Below are 20,206 nucleotides of genomic sequence, written 5' to 3'. Positions count from 1 at the left end.
CAAATTTGAAATTAATGATTTTGGCTCATTATAAGGTACCTACTAAGCATTGTTGTAAAATATTTGAGTAAAAGTTTACAAATACTTTTTTCCTTACTGAATACTTTTTTAAATACTTTTTATTTTGACGTATTTGAATGGAATTTTAAATACTTTTTTTTCACTATTGAATACTATTTGATTGAATAATTTTTTTTCATTCTTTTAATTCTTAATTGTTTTCTATTTATAATCTTTGTTAAATAAAAATGCCTTCGTAGTTATCCTACAACGTTAATCACAACAAAATTATATTATATATTTATTATTTTATTATTTATGGACAGTTCGATATTGGTTTTCAGGGTTGGTACTTGAGTAACATTATAGTAGCTTACAAAGTAATTTTATATTAGACTCCTCTGAAAAATAATTTCAAGTTCACATCGTCAAGGTCATCGTTGTATCCACGATGTATGTAATTTGTATCTCAAAAACTAACGTGTTTTGGAAAAAATATTTTAACAAAAAATGTAGTATGTTGGTAACACTATAATAAATAATTATATTATCAAGTATCTTAGTCCGTGGTTGAACCATTGAACTATATAATATTATTATTATATAGTTCAATGGGTTGAACGGCAATATGCGATATAATATTTTGCGAACATTAAATAATGAATAAGTATTTATAAATAATTGTTTATTCTTAATTACTCTTGTTTAACTTTTAATGCCTAGTCTTGTTAGGTTTCGTGACATTCGTAGAGTTAACCTTTATTTTAAGAATAATAAACACGTTAAATTAAAATATTACTATTTTATTCGGAAAAATATGATGGGGCAAGATGAACCATGTCCCATGTTATTATTTTTTTCTTAAGTTTTAAATTCGGCTTTATGTTTATCCTGTTGTATAAATATACCTTGTATAGTTGTATACTAAACTAATTGTTTTATGATCAAATATAATTATAGGTATTATCATTTAGACATTAGATATGAAATTTAATACTACCTATAACCAAATACTATAGTATTTGCTATAACCATCTATGTATAACTATAATTTCCCCTGGGCCCTCGCATTATGCTGATAAATGTTAATGTACATCGATTGTATGTGTTTAAACTTTAATGTATTTAAACAATAAATAAAGAAAGATTTTAAGCTTGAATAACATTTAATCACCTTTATGATAAAATTAATTGTATTTGTTATGAATAATAGTACCTATACCTATGTAAATTTCTAATCAGTTATGTTATATCTATTATTATTAATTTATTATACTTACATTTTTACTAAACATAAAAATGAATATATAATTAATAATAATATAACATTTCTGAGTACTGACTAGAAATAACTAGGGATCGAAATTTCCGAAAAAACTGGTTTTTTTCCTGAAAAATTAAAAAGTTTCATAAAAAAATAGATTTTTTTTCTAAAGAACTAAAAAAGTAATATATAGTGGAAATAATTTAATAAATAATGATGGTTGACAATCATATTACATACATATTATATATACCATACCTAACTTAAAGTCTGTAGTGGATAAATTTAGAGAATTCTATACTTGATTTATAAATTATTATAATTTGTAATATTAACTACTACAAAGTACCTACTAACTATTAAGTATTTACTATGTAGTTATATTAATATTATTTAATTTTTACCAATTCACTAAGTTTAAAAATAAAAACTATCAAATAGTTACTGTAATATAATTTATAAACGTATCAGACAGTTACTATAATATTTTATTAGTTATTACGAATATAAATTGACGATAAGTACCTATACAATTTTTAACATTTAAGAATACAGGTGATTTATTTTCGGGGAAATATAACTCTCCCACATAAATAACAATTTGATATGTATCTACGTTATTTTTAGAACAAATATTGAAATATCCTATGTTTTTAATAGTTTAATTTTAAATTTTAATACAATAATACATTGACAACCGTATTGGCAAATGTGAAATGACAATGACAGGTTTCCTTATCTATTTTTTAAAATGGTTTTTTTTTTCCAATTTTTCCACGTTTTCTGAGGCTCTGGGATAAAAACCGTTTTTTCCAGAAATTTTGATTCCTACGCATAATACAATAGGTATTGGTAATTATTAACTATTGATAACATACTTATAAATTATAATACTTACCTTTATAATATGGGGTATATGGTTGGCCAGTGGTGCGAAAAAACGAATCAGGCCATGGGTAATATAATATAAATATTAAATATATAATACGCAACTCGATTGCGCTCCATGCAATTTTCCATTCTAAGTTCTAAACTTCTAACCATTTTCTAAAATGCTATTTAAATGTACGGTCTGACTTGGTTAATTCGAAGCTGAAGTTAAAGGGATTATTTAAGTTATAAAAGTTCGAGCTTTTCTTATTTTAACAATTTTACACGCTTAAAACTGACAACAAAATTAAATTGTTGTCTTGGTTTAAAATTGTTTCATATATCTACACCCATTACATTATAATACACGCACAATACATTATTTAAAAACATTAATGCATGACATAAAATTGGTAATGTTTACAAATAAAAACTGAATTACATTTTTGTGTCACAAATATAATACTCATATAAAATATATATGCATATCCGTATATAAGTATTATAAATATACTAACTGACCTTACCTTAGCTTCATTATATATACCCGTTAAAAATGCCAACTCTATGTGATTCAAACGTTGTTCAATTCATTATGTATTGTAATGGACAATGGTGTTGAACTGTTGAGCACAGAGCACCTAACAATTTTCATCGTCTATCTTGAATCTTATTTTACTTATGCAAGCACCACTATTAAATATAATTTAATTTTGGAAAATGCTTTATTAGTGCACTGTTGGATGAACAAGCGTTCCACACAAAATTAATCGTCACATTGTTGTGGAGGGCTTTGCCCTCCACACTTCCCACTTCACCCATCAAATTATCACATCAAAACAATATCAAATTTATTCGAAAAATACGTATAGAAAGAAAAACACTTTATAGGGGGGGTCATTTTTCGATTTTCTCAATAGTAATTTAATGCCACGGGAAAAACCACCGACAAATTACAAAAAACCGCTAACAATGGGATTTTAATTTCTAACGCTTTATTTATCAGTTATCACAATAGAAACAAATAAAAATAAAAATAACGATTATAGTTATTTTGTTGTAATTTATAATATTAATTCAACTTACAGGCCATAATAAAATATAATTACAATATAAAATATTGTGTACCTATTAAGTAAATTTGGCATCAGGAAATCCGATTTACAATTTCACTAGCTTGTGTTGGGTTCCCAGCGTTCCGTTTCAAATAAATAGAAGAAGGGGTACGCTAAAAAAAATTTTAAAAAAATGGGGACTCCGTCCCCCTGCGCCCTCCCAAATCAACCACTGACTATAAATGATCATAATCACTTTCAAGATTTTGTTAAAAAATTTGATTTAAAGTAAGTAATAATAAGTACATACCTCCTACACATAAAAATTTAATTGGTAACATATATTATTCACATTTCTTACTGACACTCTCATTAGTATAATAAAGTTCATAAAATTAATATTAAATTCAAGTGTGTTTTGAATCTTTAAAATAAATTTAAAATAGTATATTATACCTATTATTACAATAAAAACATAGGTATTTCAGAATAGGGAGCCTCCAGGCTCAGGTGCTACCGCGCATTCTCTGCGATCCATCCCTCTTGGTTCTTGCAGGTTAGGTACGCCACTGATTATACGTAGATATACGTAACTACTAAAAAAAAAAAAAACGTTAGATGTAAAACCATCAACACAATAATATTATGTTTTTCTCACTACGATAAAAATCTAATAAATATCATTTTTAGATCGTTGCAGAATAATATTTATTTGACATTTTTTATGAATTTCAAGGTTAAAATAAAACAATAATATATATATATATATATATATATTTCCAATCAAACAGGGTACTTACTTAAAAATATAGGTACTCATTATAATATATACGATGTATTATTATGTATTTATGTGCATAATTATTATGTAAATAATAGTATTTGGATCTTTTTTTTTATTATTACAATGCATGATACTATAATAGTATAATAGGTACCCAATAGACAAAATAGATTGATAGATATCTACTTGTGTAACAATAGAAATAATTTAATTTCAGTATTTCATAAACATGTCAAAATCTGCAGCATAAAAATAGGTGTAGAAAATGTATACATTTTTATTTTCTAATATAGTTTATGTATAGTACCTACGTACCTAACCTATACATGCATTTATTTCACCTATACTCATTTCTATTAGCTAACAGAGTTGTAGATATTTTTAAACAATAATCAACATGGTGTTTTTGGTATTTTTTTTAATATTTTTATCTTCGTTGGATTCGATAGAGGTATATTATATATTATAATTTATAATCATTAGGTATGCTTATGCGGAGTTAATAGTTATGAATCATAACTTATGATAGTAGGTATATTGTCGTCAAATAGAACATAGCCCATATGTATCTTTTTATAATATTATACCCATAGGCGCAAATTTAGGGGGGCTTGGGGGGGCTAAGCCGCTCCAAATTTATCCATAGCCCCCCCAAAAAAACATAGGACATACAATTTTAAAATGTTATATTACAATATTACAATCTGCTTCCCTTTAATATATTCAGCCCCCCTCCCCCCCAAGTCAAAAGTTGAAGTTGCGCCTATGATTATACCTACTGGCCATTATCTACCTAGAATTTAGATTCTCTTATATATAATATACCTACCAATATATTTGTAAATAATTATTTGTAAATGTTAGTATATCTACAATCTACATAATAATTTAACCATAATTATTAATATTATACAAATGTAAAAGGTAAGTACCTAGTGATTGTAGAACCCTGACAATTTTTTTTTTTGGTAAGTTAATTATTTATTACAACTTATATAAGTACCAGGTACCAAGCTAATAATATTAGGTAAAACTGGTACATTATTATAGATAGATCTGCTCTTCTGGCTTCTGGCAGAAAAATATTATATTTTATATGTATTACAAAGTAAGTTGAAAGGCCTGAGCCCTGAAGGTACCCTATTTCAATACAGACAATACTTGATGATGGTTTTTTTTGGGAATGTATGAACTAAAAGACCTTATTAAATTAGAAAAATGTCAACAATGCTAATATTATTAAGCAACATAAAGCAATATTATGCAATTTTCAATTTTTAATGAGTTTTAAAATGAATAAAGATAGGTACCTACTTAATGTAAAATATAATATAATTACAAACTCTGTGGAAATGGAATTCAGAGAACTTATGACAGCAACCAGGGCCCAGGGGGTGTATTGGAGTATGCGCGGGAGTGTACAGAGTATATTCGTAAAATCACAACAATAATAAATAACAATTATTAAGTATAATTTAAGATAACCGAAAACGTAGCCTGTTTGTCTAATTTAAATATTTAATTATAAACTAAAGAAACAAATACCTACAATTTTATCATTAAAATTATATAATTTTAGCATAAATATATTTTAGCAATGATAGTCACTAAATACTAATTCACGTAGGGACCTATTACTTAAAAAAAATTTCGAGGGCCACATTCAAAAAATAAAAAAATGCGTTAAAATATTAAATTATTAATAATATACTAAAAAATACATTTATACATGCGATACTTAAAATATGTTCGTGAGCGTCAAAGAAGGACACGAGTTGACTTAGGTTGATGATTCCCTCCTAACCTAATGGGTAACGCTGGTCGGTGGTCGCTGAGTAACCCCAATCATATGACGCGTATTATTATCTGATTAACACACAACTACACAATTATAGTCCAGCTGGAATCTTCAACTGATAGAAGCTCTTTTAGTCTAAAATAGCTTAAAGAACTAAACATCAAAGCATAGTTAGTACTTCATACCCAAAATTTACTACCTATACCTACTAAAAAAATATTTTATTTTTATTTATATCATATATAGGTACATTTACGTACCTACAATCATTGTGATATATCATAATATGTACCTATAATGTAAGTACCTACATGTTTAAATGCATCATAATTTACATAATTTTAATTAAGTCTTGCAAATTCGTGGAATAATCTGCGTAGGCATAAAATACTCAAAATGAAACTTGAAAAAGTTTTAAATTATATTTTTGAAACTATAAGCCCGACCAACAAATATTTTGCTGATTGCGTCATTTACTCAGTCAAATACCTACATAGGTTTTCGAAAAATCGGTTGCGAGCTAAACTGCAATGTTTTTCCGTATTACAATCAGTGGCGTGTATCATAAAAAAAAAATGGTGTTACTCAAATAATTTTAGGTGACCTACCCCTCATAATACTGTTATACCGGCTTATAAAATTTCGTATTTTTCTTCTATCAATACCTACCCACCTATATTTAAGGTGTTGCCTGAGCAACACTTGGACCCTATGTTACAGGCCACTGACTACAATCGAAGTAATATTATCTTAGCTAGGTACCTACCTATGTAGGTATATAATACCACCTATCATTATACTTAAATAAGTAAATACTTAATTACTGAATATGGTTTGACAGTTTTAAGAACAGTCTGGGGATACGACACTTAAATTTCCCCGGGTGGCCGGGTCCCTACATATCTTATCGAGTACCTACGTCATACATAATACACGAGTTCGGTCCAGGCCTATTTATTTGGGAAAACTTGAGTTGTATTAGTCCAGCTTACGTTACCATGGACTGATAGTAGGTATGTAAGTATTCCCAAAATTGAGTTTCTTTTAACCTAGGTACCTACCTATATCTACCTGCACCGATGTATAAAATGGTTATAACTATTATATAATCTAATATATTAGATAATGTTTTTTCATAATATTTACATTAATATATACCTAGCATAATGGCTTTTGTTCATAATTAATATTCACGTTAACTAGGTAGTTATATTAGATATAGGTAGCTTAACTTTTATATGCCTTTGATCGCCATTATAGCCATTGTTGAATTTTTCACCACTAACTTAAAGCTGAGTGAAATCTGCAACTTTAATTCAAAGGCCACCCGTCATAGGCGCACTTAGGGGGGGGAGGGACTTCGCCCCTCAGTTTTATCCGTATCCCTCCACAGTTTTTTTTTAAATTATATTATAGTTTAAAATATTAATTAGGTAGCTATCAGGGTCTGTGATACTGGCACAATTTTGGTGTAGTGACTATTGTCACTGCGGCCTGTGGACCCAATTATATTACTATAAAATTACTTCGCGGACCCAATAATACGTTTTTAATTTTAGCAATCAAATATCTCATCCTATTATTCAGCTATTTAATGGTAACTATGAGATCAATACATCGTATTAACTAGGTACCTATTAAATATATAGGTAGGTAACTCACTCACTACAAGTAAGGCTTTAAGTTATAACTACCCATAGGCGTACCTAATCTGGGGTAAAATCTTGGAGGGGGGGGCAGTCTGTGGTAAAACTAAAAATCTATGTGGTAAAATGACAATATTGCCTACTCAGTTAAATATTTAAGGAGGCAATTGCCCTATAATAACACCTTATAATTACACTTAAACCTTAGGTAGGTACGTACCTAGCCAGTAGCCACCTATACTATAACAGTATAACCTACAACCTACGGTACCTACCTATGTTCTTATTAGTTACTTGTTTCAGTCTCGTTATGCACTTGTCATCAAAGAAGCCTTCACATGTATGAAAAATGCAAAAATTAACATTGCTATGTATAAAAACTCCTCGAATCTGGCAAATAGTAATTTTGGGTACATCGAATTACTAGAAGCAATTGAACCGAATAATAACTTTCAGGTAAAAATATTTGTTAAGTACTTACTTACTTATTTATATATGTGTTATCATCATTCTACTGTGATGTAGGTACTGATGTAATATAATACTATAATTTACAATATATCAATTACCTAATTGGTTACCTACTTATTGAAATAATTACTTATTAGAGATACAAGACAAATACTATTAATACCACGGACTAAGATATATCGTAGTTATAGTATATTTAATCTTATTACATCAGTTAATACTAATGTTAAACATAAAAAAAGTCGGTGGGAAATCTACCTATATTTTATATTTTTATACACAACCCCATTCTCTCAAACCAATGTTTTAAAAATAAATTATAGTTTAAGTTATAACATAACCAAATTTTGTTATGAATAATATTATAGGAATAATCTAGATTTTAGACAACCACATAATACCTACCAGTAGGTATGTAGTTGTCACATAATTGTAATTATGTTTGTAATTTGTATAGCCACTATAACCAGTAAATGAAGTTGATATGCAATATGATACATTTATTTTTATTATTTTATTACAGTTATTACTAGGGCCAACAATTATATGCACTAAAAATCTATATATATAGTATATATAGTAATAACTTATTACTTATTAGTTATTAACTATTCTTACCTACTTGCTTATAATTATATTTATGAATGAGAATAATAGATGTTATATTTTAGGTGAAAATTGAAAGCCGTCACAGAGGCATAAGTAATTCAGCAAGAATGCCTTCATTAAATGTCCAGAAAACAGATATTTGTAATTTTATATCCACAGATTTGTTATTTGTACCATTAATTAGACGCATTTTTGATTTAGAAAAATTCTGTCCTATTGCCAAAGTAAATTTATTTTTATTCCTAAAAAGTTATTTTAATTTTACCTAATAATTTATTTGATTTGACATTTCAAAGGGTAAACACATTGTTTATAAAGATAGAATTCTTTCAAAGTATCGGCCTTACATGCCATTGGGCTGCTGGATGATTATAACTAGAATCACCAAAAAAGAATCAACATTCACATGTTTTAACATTACTCTTCAATCATTGCCATCAATGAAATCGGAGCCCTACCAGTGTACATAATTATTTTTTTAATATGTATTTGGTAATTCACATTTTTAATTAAATATACCTATATAGGTATGTAATACTATTTAAATATTTAAATCATGGATTCAAGATATATTATAACATATTAAATAAAAAATTAAACTTTAAATATCATAAACTATGAATCAGGTGTTGTAGGTACCTATACTACAAATCTATAATTATTATTATAAAAATTAAAACATAAGCATACAATCACAGTTATCAGTTATCACACTTATGGGTATAAAAAAATTTAAATATTTAAACTTTAAAATTCTGCTTAGTGAATAGGTAGTTTAAATTTAAAAGTGTAGTACAGTTTATAATAATTTGGCGAAAAGACCTAAGTATGATAGCAATAAACTATAATATATTAAGAATATATTATATCATATATTTAAAGAGAGAGGGAAAAGTACAAATGTTGTTTAATATAAATTCCTTTACAATTTTATTTCAAAGTATCTATACTTCATATTCCTCATTATGTCCAACTTATAAAATAAACGTTACTATAACAAGATAATATAGTTTAATTGAATTTGACTATCGAGGAGCTTTGTTGTATCTATCTAACTTTGTCATTTTATAGGATGTATATTATTTTATTTGTGTATTTATATATTATGTAGATTAGATTTATTACAAAGGTGTGTGGTGAATTTAATTTTGTTTTATGAAATAAAAAAATACTAATATTTGTTTATTTTTATGATTTTTTTTTTTTAAATTTTAGTTTTAGTGTCATTGATTGTCAACTACATTTATACAAATTGCATACATTATATAACAATACTACCTAGTATAATAACCAATTAAAGAAATTTAATTTGAAATTTCTATAAAAACAAATTGTATATATGTGAAATGTTACTTTTGACTCCTCCTTCAATTAACACCTTTAAAGGTTATCACCCTCAAATTTGAATATTGAAGCATTTTTTTTGCTCCAAAGCGTCGACAAAGAAATACTTTCAAAACACTGCTTAAAATCTAAAATATTGTTTTTAATCATGGCAGAATTATATTAATAAAGTTATGAATTTCAAGATCATACATGCAATAAAAGTTTTTTTTTATCATTATTATTTAATATTCCCAATGTAATTACTTATAAAAAATTATGTCTCGTGAACACATATTATGATTATTATATATTTTTATGTACGTACTTACAATACATTATTATAATTTAGGTATACATTATGTACCTATTTATATGAAATAAAAATAATTTAAATACTGTTTTTGATGTGACTTTTTTGTTATTATTGTAACATTTGTAAAAGAACATGATTAAATTGATGAATATTTAAATGACAATGGAAATATTATAATAGTTTTTGTTTTTCATAAATATGTCCAAATCGATAAATCTACAGTATAAATATATTTTTGAGCCTTAGATCATGCTTGATAACTTTTGGATGAACTTTGGCCTAAAGAAAGTCCATCATCTTCACTACTAGTTTTTTTAACAAACGATGGATTTATTAAAATAGCTTCATCCATCATTCGTACTGTACTGCTAAATGATATCTTATTAGTTACCTAAAAAATCATAATTTTAATATTATATAATTAATGTCTCATAAATTATAAATATTTTTATGAATTTACTTCATCTAAAATTTTTTTTAGAACACTTGGGTCTTCATATTTCTTGGGTGGATCATTAAACATAATTGTACCTTCTTTACGGTTGATCTTGCCATAAATTTCACCAGATTCAATCTGAAATTGTAAATATATTTAATATTTTATTTAAAATTTTTCTTGTTTTAAATACCATGGCCATTAGATGTTCTTCGGCTTCTACTATGTTAGGAAGATTGATTCTTTGTGCTAAATCAGAAATTGACATATTCAAAAAAGTGTTTGTCAATTTATGTATATTCTTCCTGTGCAATGCTTTTACAACTTGTTTTACTAATCCCTTATTATTATCTCTATATTAGTTAACAAAAAATCTCATGTCAACTTTATAAGTTTAGAATTACAAAAATAAAAACAAACCTTAGATAAACATCATGGTATTTGTTGATTGTCCTTTGTAGTTCCTCTGGATCACCAATTTGATACGCTGGTATTATATCCAAATATGCTTGACACACAGGTTTTAGCACTCTTTCAATGAGGGCTGGTGATAACTTTGGAAGTGCAGGTACAGTTCCTAAATGTATAATTGAGACCAAAACAAATTTCTTATATGATTCTATCATGATTTGAGACAGCATAGGAAGTAAAGTTGTAAGAGCAATTTCAAAGAATGTGATTGCTCTTGAATAATTCTTCATTGCAGCGTAGATTACACCACCCAAATAGTAGTAACTTAAAAAAAATTTTGGATCAAACGTTACTGCAGGCTGAAAACAAAATAAATTATAAAATTATTTTTATTTTGAAAACAAATAAAAATTAAATTACATTAAGATTTAAGTTTATATTAAGTTTAATTAAATATAACTGTATCGGAAGATTCAATACAAATATGTATATGGAATCTTTTTTAAATATAATCTACTATTATATATAGTTTATCTTCTATTACTATTATTATATATATCATAATAGTATTATACTATTATCAATCAATGTTTATTAAATAGTAAATAAATTTGAACGTCTTAAAAATCTTTCTATTTCATTAAATAATTAAATGTCGTTCGCGTTCACAATCTATTGGAAAACAAAGAGTGACATTCATAGTTTATGAACGACATTATTTCCAAACACAGAATTTATATGAAATTTTCAAGTTTCAACTTTTTAGCTTGTGATTTTCTTTAACATATTTTGTAATTTGTTATTTAAACATTATTAGTCTAGTACTATCTAAAGTATACAATAATAGACAACTTTATCAATATTTGGACCAAAGTCCAAAAGGGCACGGGAAATAGGACAAAAAACGAATGAATAATATTGAACAAATCATATGAACAGGTCTTTTAGATGACCTGATCCGAAGAACTGAATCGTTCAATTGACCTGTTTTGCCCATCACTACTTAAAATATCTTGGTAGGTAGGTAAAGTATATTAAAAAAATAATAGCGATATTATTTACTAACAAAATACCTACTCATTTGTAGAGCAACTAATTACCAATGCGTCTTACTTACAATTAATAATTAATCTACTTACTTCATCAGTTCCCAATACATATATATCCTGATCCAAAAGACTTAAGGCAGGCTTAAGATTATTGGACATTAAACAGGCTTGACATAAAAGACAATGAAGTTGAGTTAATTGATATGGTTTTTCCTGCAGTTTACATATAGCACGCCTTATTATTGGAATAGCAGACATAGGTTTCTCCATATCACCAAGGTTAGTCAACATGGATTTCATCACATTAGCCACTATAAAACAAGATCAAAAATGAGATCAAATAGTCTATGCTACAAAAATAAAATTAGAATTTAACTTACATGGTTCAGCCAAAACTCTGAGTTCATCTTCACTGATAGTAACAACAAAGTCATTAATTTGCGTTGCTATTGCTGTATGATATTGAACTCCTGGTATATCCGGGGGTTTTTGGGCAGTAGCTTTAACACCCAAAACAGTAAGTACTGTGATTGAGTTCTCATGAACATCAAGTGCTTCAAGAACACTATCTAAATTAGTAATATATTTATGTAGTGTTTCTGACTGTTTGGAAAGATATTCGGTAAGTTCTCGATTGTCAGCTGCAAAAAAATAAATTACGCTTAATATCAGAAGGAAATGTAAATTCAATATAATTTTTAGTTATTATGACAAATAATGATTTTATTAATTAAATTGGTACGGAATCTGATTTGTTTAAAAACAGTTCTAAATTTAGAAAATAGGGAAATCATTAAAATATTGGTAGGTATCAATTTATCATTGGTATTTAAACATTTTGCAGAGTTTTGTGAGGGTATGTATCTAATTCGTACTCACCCGAGTTGGCCAAATTTCTGACGGTCAGCACGAACTGGTCAAGTTGAGGGACCGCCATGTCGCTGTCCATATTTTTTTCGCAATGGTTGTTTATAAATTTATAGTAATAAATATTATTAATTTCACGTCCTTCGTGAAACCATTTAACAAAGAGCAATGTGTTTATATTGTGTATGGTACAATATAGTAAGAAACTCAGGACGTCTCCAGTCACCACTCGGCACTCACCACTCACCTACAGTCTTTAATCCTATGATAATATTATGATTAGTTCTGTTGGGTTCATAGTAAGTTGTCAGTGTGTCACACAAACAAATATAACAAAATTAAATGTGCGTTAATTATACCGCGTTACGGGTTACGTGGTATCAACCATGATTTAGTGTGACTATTGAAGATAAGGCCGATAACAATTGGCAAAAAATAATAAACAGTGCAGGCGGCGACGGCGGCGATACGGCGCACAACGCCATCTCTGGAGCGTTGTATACGTAACACTTTTACTATTGCACACTCTTAAGTATAAACCATAAACAGTTATATAAACAGATAATTGATAAACAGACCTCTACGTCTTGGTCTTGGTAAAGAATCGTCTTAAGGGTTAGCACTTAACATATAATATTGTGGTCTCTAGTCTTCATGACATAATATACTGTTTCATTGTTTAGTTTACGCCGCATACAAAGGACTACAACCCTTATCACCTAAGGTAATATTATTGTAAACATAATATGATCATGATTGCCTATTTAGTCATGTTTATGACCAATCAGTGGGCACGATCATGATTAAAGATATTAGATAACTATAACCATTGAGTATACTCCACAAACATAATATAATAGTATACTCATTGCCATAACACAGTAGCCGGCAAAACGATGACGGTGGTGTGAGGGCGTGAAAATATATATAGTTTCACGTCGCAGAGTCGGATCTCGGATGTGTAATTAGTAGTCACTGTTATACATTTTTTAACATTTATTTTCACAGCCTTCAATAAACCGACTATCAAGATGCCCGAAGGTGTTGAAGAAGTTCCTAGCATCGGCATTATTTATCCACCGCCAGAAGTAAGGAGTATCCTTTATTCCACGACATTGATTATATTTATTTTATTTTGAATTTTTTTTTGTTGTTTTACAACAAACCTAAAGTTTTGTACCTAATATACTGATTATATATGACATCTATTTAGATAGGTTATATTCGAGTATACAATAGTTAATAGTTTACTAAGTTCTTATTGTATAATTTCTCTGAAAAAACTAAGGGGATCACCTTTGGAGAGAGAATCCAATCTGAGTCTTACTGCACGAGAGCAAGGGTCAAACCAAATTTCATTATCAATTTCAGAGATGTCATCACTAAGCAATAATGTATATAATATGTTTGTAATTCATTGAATAGTTTCTTAACCGCCTCTAAATCAAGATATTGTCGATAAAACTGCCAGTTTTGTAGCACGAAATGGACCAGAATTTGAGTCTCGTATTCGTCAAAATGAATTGGGCAATCCCAAATTCAATTTTCTTACCCAAGGCGATCCTTACCATGCATACTATGTACACAAAGTCAAAGACCTCAGGGAAAAAGCTGGTAAGTATTAATTGTATTAATTGTGTTGTAGTACTTACATAAATATTTAATTTTGCTCTAGCACAAGAACCAACCTTACCACCTAAAGAAACAAAAAGCATGTCAACTGCTACCCAACTTAAACAACAAGAGCTCCTGAAACAAGTACAGGAAGCAATATTTGTACCAAAGGATCCGCCAAAAGAATTTGAATTCATTGCTGATCCTCCATCAATATCAGCTCTTGACTTGTATTTATTAATAATTAACTTTGCCAATAAACATTAACCAATATATTTTGAAATTTCAGAGATATAGTGAAGCTTACAGCATTATTTGTTGCTCGTAATGGCAGACAGTTTTTAACCAATCTGATGGCAAGAGAACAACGTAATTTTCAGTTTGACTTTTTACGTCCACAACATTCTCTATTTCAATATTTCACAAAGCTCCTTGAACAGTATACTAAAGTGTTGATGCCTCCTAAAGATCTTATGAAGTGTTTAAAAGAAGAAAGTTATGATCGACAACAAATTTTAGATGATGTCAAATATCGTTCTGAATGGCAAAAACATCAAGATGCTTTACGTAGAAAAGAAGAACAGCTTATAGAAAAAGAAAGATGTAAGTTTTATTAGAGATGTGAGTGCTGTAAATTTTTACCGGTAAAAAAATTTACTACAAATTTTACCAAGTATTTTTTTACCGCTAAATAAAAAATGTTGTGTGGCCTCTCTCAAATAAAATCAAAAATGCCTAGTCTGAATTGTAAAAGGATATTTTTTTTATTAACAGATAATAATCAATAATTATTGTACTAATCATATTTTATATTTTTTCGAAATACTATTATTAATACAAAAGTTAAGTCTAAATATAAATGTTTTGACTTAAAAAGAAATAAAGGCTATGTGGATTTTGATAGTTCAGTTTAATTTAAAATATTTATTAATTGTAATATGAATAATTAAATATTCATATTTCATAAAATGTATTAATTACCAGTGGCGTGGCAAACTAAACATTTTCTAGAGGCAAGTTACAAATATCCCCGGTATTTATATATAATAATGTATTAACATAATATAACTACCTAATTATATTTCAGATCGTTATTAACTACCTATTGAAAATATCATATTACATTTACTAGGGGACCCACTGGCTACCACCACCCCTCTATTTAAGAAAAATTTCAGAGGCCATGGCCTCTGACATTATCGTTCGCCACGCCACTCCTAATTACCAATGTCTAATACAGAACAATAGATATTTTAGACACATTTTTAAATTTTTTTGTTAATTATTGTTATTATTAGAAAGAATACGATTTAACCAGTAGGTATACAACATTAATACCTAATACAAACCGTATTTACTAATGTTTAATAGTAAAAAATAACAATGTTTCTAAGATTTAGCTATTTTACCATTTTCACCACATTATTGGTAAATTTACCCGTGAATTACCAATATTTTTTTTAATGTAAATTCTTCATCTCTAAGTTTTATTAAGATACTCTAGCTTTTGATAATCTCATAAAATCCATATATTTTTCAGTGGCCTATGCTCAGATTGATTGGCATGATTTTGTTGTTGTTGAAACTGTTGACTTTCAATATGGTGAAATTGGCAATTTCCCTCCACCAACTACACCAGATCAAGTTGGTGTGCGTACATTGATGCAAGAACGTGTAGATAATGGAGAAGAAGCTGTTGAAATGAGTGATGCAGAAGACGATATGCAGGTAGACAGTGATGATGAAATGGAAAAACGAGTTAATGGTAGGATGTACGCACCAGAAAGTGAACTCAGAGTACCTGGCGAAGAGAAATCCAGTAGAGACAACAACCAGGTAATATTTAAAATTTGTATTTATGTATTAACATAGTGGTTGGCGGCCAGTGTAGCTATTTTTATACGACCCGCTTTAAATTATACAACTACAACATTTAATTGAATATCATATTAAAATAATCATATTGTATAAATATAACTGAAAGATATTAAATATTTTCAATTACTCGTCAATCTGTTAAATGTTGATGTTGAAGATATCCCTGTTGAGCTTCAAGTGGAAATAATAGATTTAGTCACAAGAAATCCTGAAAAACTCGCTCAAAGCATCGCATTTACTTTTTTTTACTGAACTTCCTGCATCATTTTTAAAAATTAAAAATATAACTGCAAAATACTGCAGTATGTTTGGATCCACTTATGTGTGTGAACAGGCCTTTTGTTATATGAAAAAAAATTAAAAACCCGTACCGATCACGCTTAACTGATGACCATCTCTACCATGTACTTAGAGCGGTCACAAGTAATTTGAATGTAGAAATTTGAAAAAATATTAAACAATATTCAGCAACAAAAATTACATTAAGCATTTTACCAAACAGTTGTAATTTTCATACTTTTAAATTATAATTATATTAAAAACTAATTTTTACTTTTACATTTTATTATTTTAAAGTTTTAAACAGTATTTTTTTTTTCATAGTAAATAATTTAAGAATATAAAATGTTTATTTTTATCTGGCACGCGAATTCTTTCTAATTTGTAAATGTGGCTTGGGAGTCCAAAAAGGTTGCCGACCACTGTACTATAACATTATTATACTATAAAATTTAAATAAATAAAGGTTCAAGACATGGATGAATCATCCAGTGATGATGATGGTGATTTACCACCAGGTGTTTCGAAATCTGATAGTCGTTCAAACCAAATGGCTCAGCCGGCTGTTCCAGAAAAGGTTATTGTGAAAAAGGGATACAATCCCAAACAAAGTAAGACTTCATTTACCTAATATAAAACATGTACATTAGTTGTACTACTATTTGACTTTATACTTACAGTTGTTCGAGCTCCAGTTAAAGCACCCCCTGAAGAATATTTAATATCTCCAATTACTGGTGAAAAGATACCTGCAAGCAAAGTCCAAGAACATATGAGAATTGGATTATTAGATCCCCGTTGGGTAGAACAACGAGACAAGCATATCAGTGATAAAATGAACCAGGAATCTGTATATGCTCCAGGTAACTTTTGAAGAAAAAAAATAGCTTATAATTTGTTGTTATAATTATTTTTTTTATCTATCTAGGAGCTGCTATTGAGGCTAGTTTAAAACAGTTGGCTGAACGTCGTACTGATATATTTGGTGTTGGTGTTGAAGAAACTGCCATTGGTAAAAAAATTGGGGAAGAAGAAAGTAGAATAGACGATAAGGTAAGAAATAGAAATGTCTTATACAAAAATGTATTAAAAAAATTAGATTTGAAGAAAAAATTTGATTTTTTAGGCTACATGGGATGGGCACACTTCTAGTGTAGAAGCTGCAACTCGTGCAGCTCGAGCTAATATCACTCTAGAAGATCAAATTCACCAAATTCACAAAGTTAAAGGTCTAATTCATGATGATGAAAAAGAAAAAATTGGTCCAAAACCTGTATCAGGTACAGTAACAATTTCTCATCCGCCTACTTCCCAAGCCGTTTCTGTACAAATGTCAATGGCTAGTAATATGCAAAACGCAATGATGCAACCACATGCTCCTAACATGATGCAATCGCAACCTATGATGATGGTTCAGCAACAGCAACAGATGATGGGTGAGCTTAAAATTTAATTTGACTAGGAGACTGTTTATATAACTAATAAACTAATCTATTTATGTACTTATTAAATTTGTGATTTAAGTTTTTATTGTTTTATACCTAAAATTAAGTAACTATTGAACTTTATTTTTACTTATACTTTTTAGTTATTTCAGATATTTAGTTCCCTATAATATATTATATAATTTATGTTTGCCGTAGTGATATGTTTTGTAAAAAACAAGATTTTTGTTGAAACCATACATTTTTTTATGCACAAAATCTTTTATAAATAATATTTATCCTTAGTTACTTATTGGTATTTATATGTTTTCAGTTCCACAACCTCAAGCTTATCAAGTAATGCAGCCCCAAATGCCACCGAATCCATTTTTGGGAGCTGCTAGAGGAATGATGCAACCTCCATTACCTCAGGGTCCAGTATGTATACGTTAATAATGTTTTACTATTAAATAATAAAAAAAGATTCGGTTAATTATTGTACTTAAACTTTTTAATTAGCCTGGAATGAAGCACGTAATGGAAATTGCTGAAGATGAACCGCTTATGAAGAAACAGAAGACTGAAGATTCTTTAGAACCTGAAATACAGTTTATGATGAAGTTTAATGTAAATAGTTGAAATTACTATTTTAAAAATTCTAGAATCATCCACTAACCAATTATACATTTTAGGGTCCTGTCATGTTTAATGTTGGAACACCTGTTCTCACTGACAAACCAGAATGGGCCCTCAATGGACAGATATTAAATATAACATTACCGCTTCAAGAAACAGTGTCTGTGATTAAGACAAAAATTCATGAGTTAACTGGAATGCCGCCTGGCAAACAAAAACTACAATGCGACGTATGTAAACAAATTCTAACTATAAATGTATGTGCAAAAGTAATGAATTTAATTGATTTTAAATAATTTTTCCAGGGATTGTTCTTCAAAGATTCTAATACGTTAGCTTATTATAATATAGGACCTGGTTCAACCATTCATTTACAATTGAAAGAACGTGGTGGTCGTAAAAAGTAATCGTAAAAAATGAAAATCGTGTTATTTACTATTGTAATATTTGATAACATATAAATATATTTACTAATTATTCATTGCATAAAATAAAATATGTATTTACTATTTAAGTATTAATAATGTCCTAATGTAAAACCAGTTCTGTTTATAAATGTGTTATTTATATTCTAGTTGCAGATAGCACCTCTTATTAATAATATTATTGTACTGCTTGACCATTGGAGTGAAAATCTAAAAATAGCATAAATAAATTAGTGTTATTTTTGTACAAATATGTATCTTTGACTTACTTCATAAATCAAAAGTATCTTTATGAGGAGAAAAGCAAACTTGGGAGGAGCAGCAGTGGTTACAACCGATTAAAATTAATTGATGCAGTAACTACATTTTACTTTGAATAAGTCCACGTGCACTCTGCTATAAACTACTGCAAAATGGGCACACCTTCCTAAAACTATGCCACACGTAAATAATCGGCCAAGAAAATGAAGAAAATGCTTGTACTGACATGTATATTAATAGGCGCGTTAAAAATATTAAATACAATATTATTAATTATATTAATTAGTATTATTTTATCTATTAATTGTTTACACAATGATTAGATCATGTATACATAAACAATATAATTAATTTTCCGAGTACCTATAATTGTTAATTAAAACTTTTGTAAAATAGTTACAGAATTATTGCTTATACCGAAAACATTGTTGTTGGTTGTGTAGGTAGGTACCTCATACAGTTAAACAATATATCGATTTGGGAATAAGAAACATAATGTACCTATTGATTTTCAATATCGTTTTTCTGAATACAATGTAGTATTTATGCTAATTTGTATAAATAGTTAAAGAATGTAAGTACTCATCAATAATCTTTTAAAAGAACTATTAGCATATTATGTTGTTTCACATCGTGATATAAAACAAAACAATATTATTGTTAGTTTTTGAATATTATTTACTATATATTATTTTTTTTAATGAAAAGTATGCCTATATTATACAAGTATAATAATATATTTGTAATTAAATATTAATAATGCAATAATTACACTAATTACGTTTTAAAA

The 20,206-nt window shown here is 28.2% G+C and overlaps 3 protein-coding genes and 1 long non-coding RNA gene across 6 annotated transcripts; 2 read left to right on the top strand and 2 right to left on the bottom strand.

Moving 5' to 3' along the window:
* Positions 1-3,621: 3,621 nt before the first annotated feature.
* LOC115033675 lies at positions 3,622-5,777 on the bottom strand. Its single transcript, XR_003838970.1, has 2 exons — positions 5,317-5,777; positions 3,622-3,785 (listed from the first exon to the last, which is right to left on the bottom strand). It is a non-coding gene; the product is annotated as an uncharacterized LOC115033675 (long non-coding RNA).
* A 1,298-nt stretch (positions 5,778-7,075) lies between these two features.
* On the top strand, positions 7,076-9,052 carry LOC107882480. The gene is made up of 4 exons (XM_016800858.2): positions 7,076-7,368; positions 7,721-7,873; positions 8,560-8,721; positions 8,794-9,052. Exons 1-4 carry the CDS (start codon positions 7,366-7,368, stop codon positions 8,965-8,967), a joined length of 492 nt encoding a protein of 163 aa, XP_016656347.2. The 5' UTR covers positions 7,076-7,365; the 3' UTR covers positions 8,968-9,052.
* Positions 9,053-10,216: 1,164 nt separating this feature from the next.
* On the bottom strand, positions 10,217-13,167 carry LOC100164526 (COP9 signalosome complex subunit 3). The gene is made up of 7 exons (XM_001952193.4): positions 12,912-13,167; positions 12,413-12,673; positions 12,123-12,343; positions 10,993-11,342; positions 10,766-10,925; positions 10,597-10,710; positions 10,217-10,527 (listed from the first exon to the last, which is right to left on the bottom strand). The coding sequence occupies exons 1-7, from the start codon at positions 12,979-12,981 to the stop codon at positions 10,384-10,386; spliced, it is 1,320 nt and encodes a 439-aa protein (XP_001952228.2). The 5' UTR covers positions 12,982-13,167; the 3' UTR covers positions 10,217-10,383.
* A 214-nt stretch (positions 13,168-13,381) lies between these two features.
* LOC100161013 (splicing factor 3A subunit 1) lies at positions 13,382-19,282 on the top strand. 3 transcript variants are annotated; one of them, XM_008180227.3, is made up of 15 exons: positions 13,382-13,514; positions 13,583-13,623; positions 13,908-13,994; positions 14,349-14,513; positions 14,575-14,743; positions 14,803-15,116; positions 16,054-16,349; positions 17,137-17,281; positions 17,351-17,533; positions 17,599-17,723; positions 17,797-18,106; positions 18,429-18,532; positions 18,614-18,721; positions 18,787-18,960; positions 19,036-19,282. In XM_008180227.3, the coding sequence occupies exons 3-15, from the start codon at positions 13,931-13,933 to the stop codon at positions 19,135-19,137; spliced, it is 2,259 nt and encodes a 752-aa protein (XP_008178449.1). In that variant the 5' UTR covers positions 13,382-13,514; positions 13,583-13,623; positions 13,908-13,930; the 3' UTR covers positions 19,138-19,282. The 3 variants fall into 3 exon arrangements, with proteins under 3 accessions (XP_008178449.1, XP_003240181.1, XP_029344115.1); XM_003240133.4 differs by having other exon boundaries at positions 13,393-13,623; XM_029488255.1 differs by lacking the exons at positions 13,382-13,514; positions 13,583-13,623 and having other exon boundaries at positions 13,742-13,994.
* Positions 19,283-20,206: the final 924 nt, after the last annotated feature.

The sequence above is a fragment of the Acyrthosiphon pisum genome, chromosome A1, assembly GCF_005508785.2.
Source record: "Acyrthosiphon pisum isolate AL4f chromosome A1, pea_aphid_22Mar2018_4r6ur, whole genome shotgun sequence".
Taxonomy (NCBI): Eukaryota; Metazoa; Arthropoda; class Insecta; order Hemiptera; family Aphididae; genus Acyrthosiphon; species Acyrthosiphon pisum.
Note: the sequence above shows the minus strand (reverse complement) of the source record. Positions and strands in the feature narration are given on the sequence as shown.

Excerpts from the sequence above, each read along its gene's own strand:
- LOC100164526 (XM_001952193.4), bottom strand. The coding sequence starts at position 12,981 with ATGGACAGCGACATGGCGGTCCCTCAACTTGACCAGTTCGTGCTGACC. Across the intron at positions 12,674-12,911 it reads CAGAAATTTGGCCAACTCGG|CTGACAATCGAGAACTTACC; the intron begins GTGAGTACGAAT and ends ATTTTTTTGCAG. Across the intron at positions 10,528-10,596 it reads TAAAAAAAATTTTAGATGAA|GTAACTAATAAGATATCATT; the intron begins GTAAATTCATAA and ends ATGATTTTTTAG.
- LOC100161013 (XM_008180227.3), top strand. The coding sequence starts at position 13,931 with ATGCCCGAAGGTGTTGAAGAAGTTCCTAGCATCGGCATTATTTATCCA. Across the intron at positions 17,282-17,350 it reads GGGATACAATCCCAAACAAA|TTGTTCGAGCTCCAGTTAAA; the intron begins GTAAGACTTCAT and ends TTATACTTACAG. Across the intron at positions 18,533-18,613 it reads CTCCATTACCTCAGGGTCCA|CCTGGAATGAAGCACGTAAT; the intron begins GTATGTATACGT and ends CTTTTTAATTAG.
- LOC107882480 (XM_016800858.2), top strand. Across the intron at positions 7,874-8,559 it reads AACCGAATAATAACTTTCAG|GTGAAAATTGAAAGCCGTCA; the intron begins GTAAAAATATTT and ends GTTATATTTTAG. Across the intron at positions 8,722-8,793 it reads AATTCTGTCCTATTGCCAAA|GGTAAACACATTGTTTATAA; the intron begins GTAAATTTATTT and ends GACATTTCAAAG.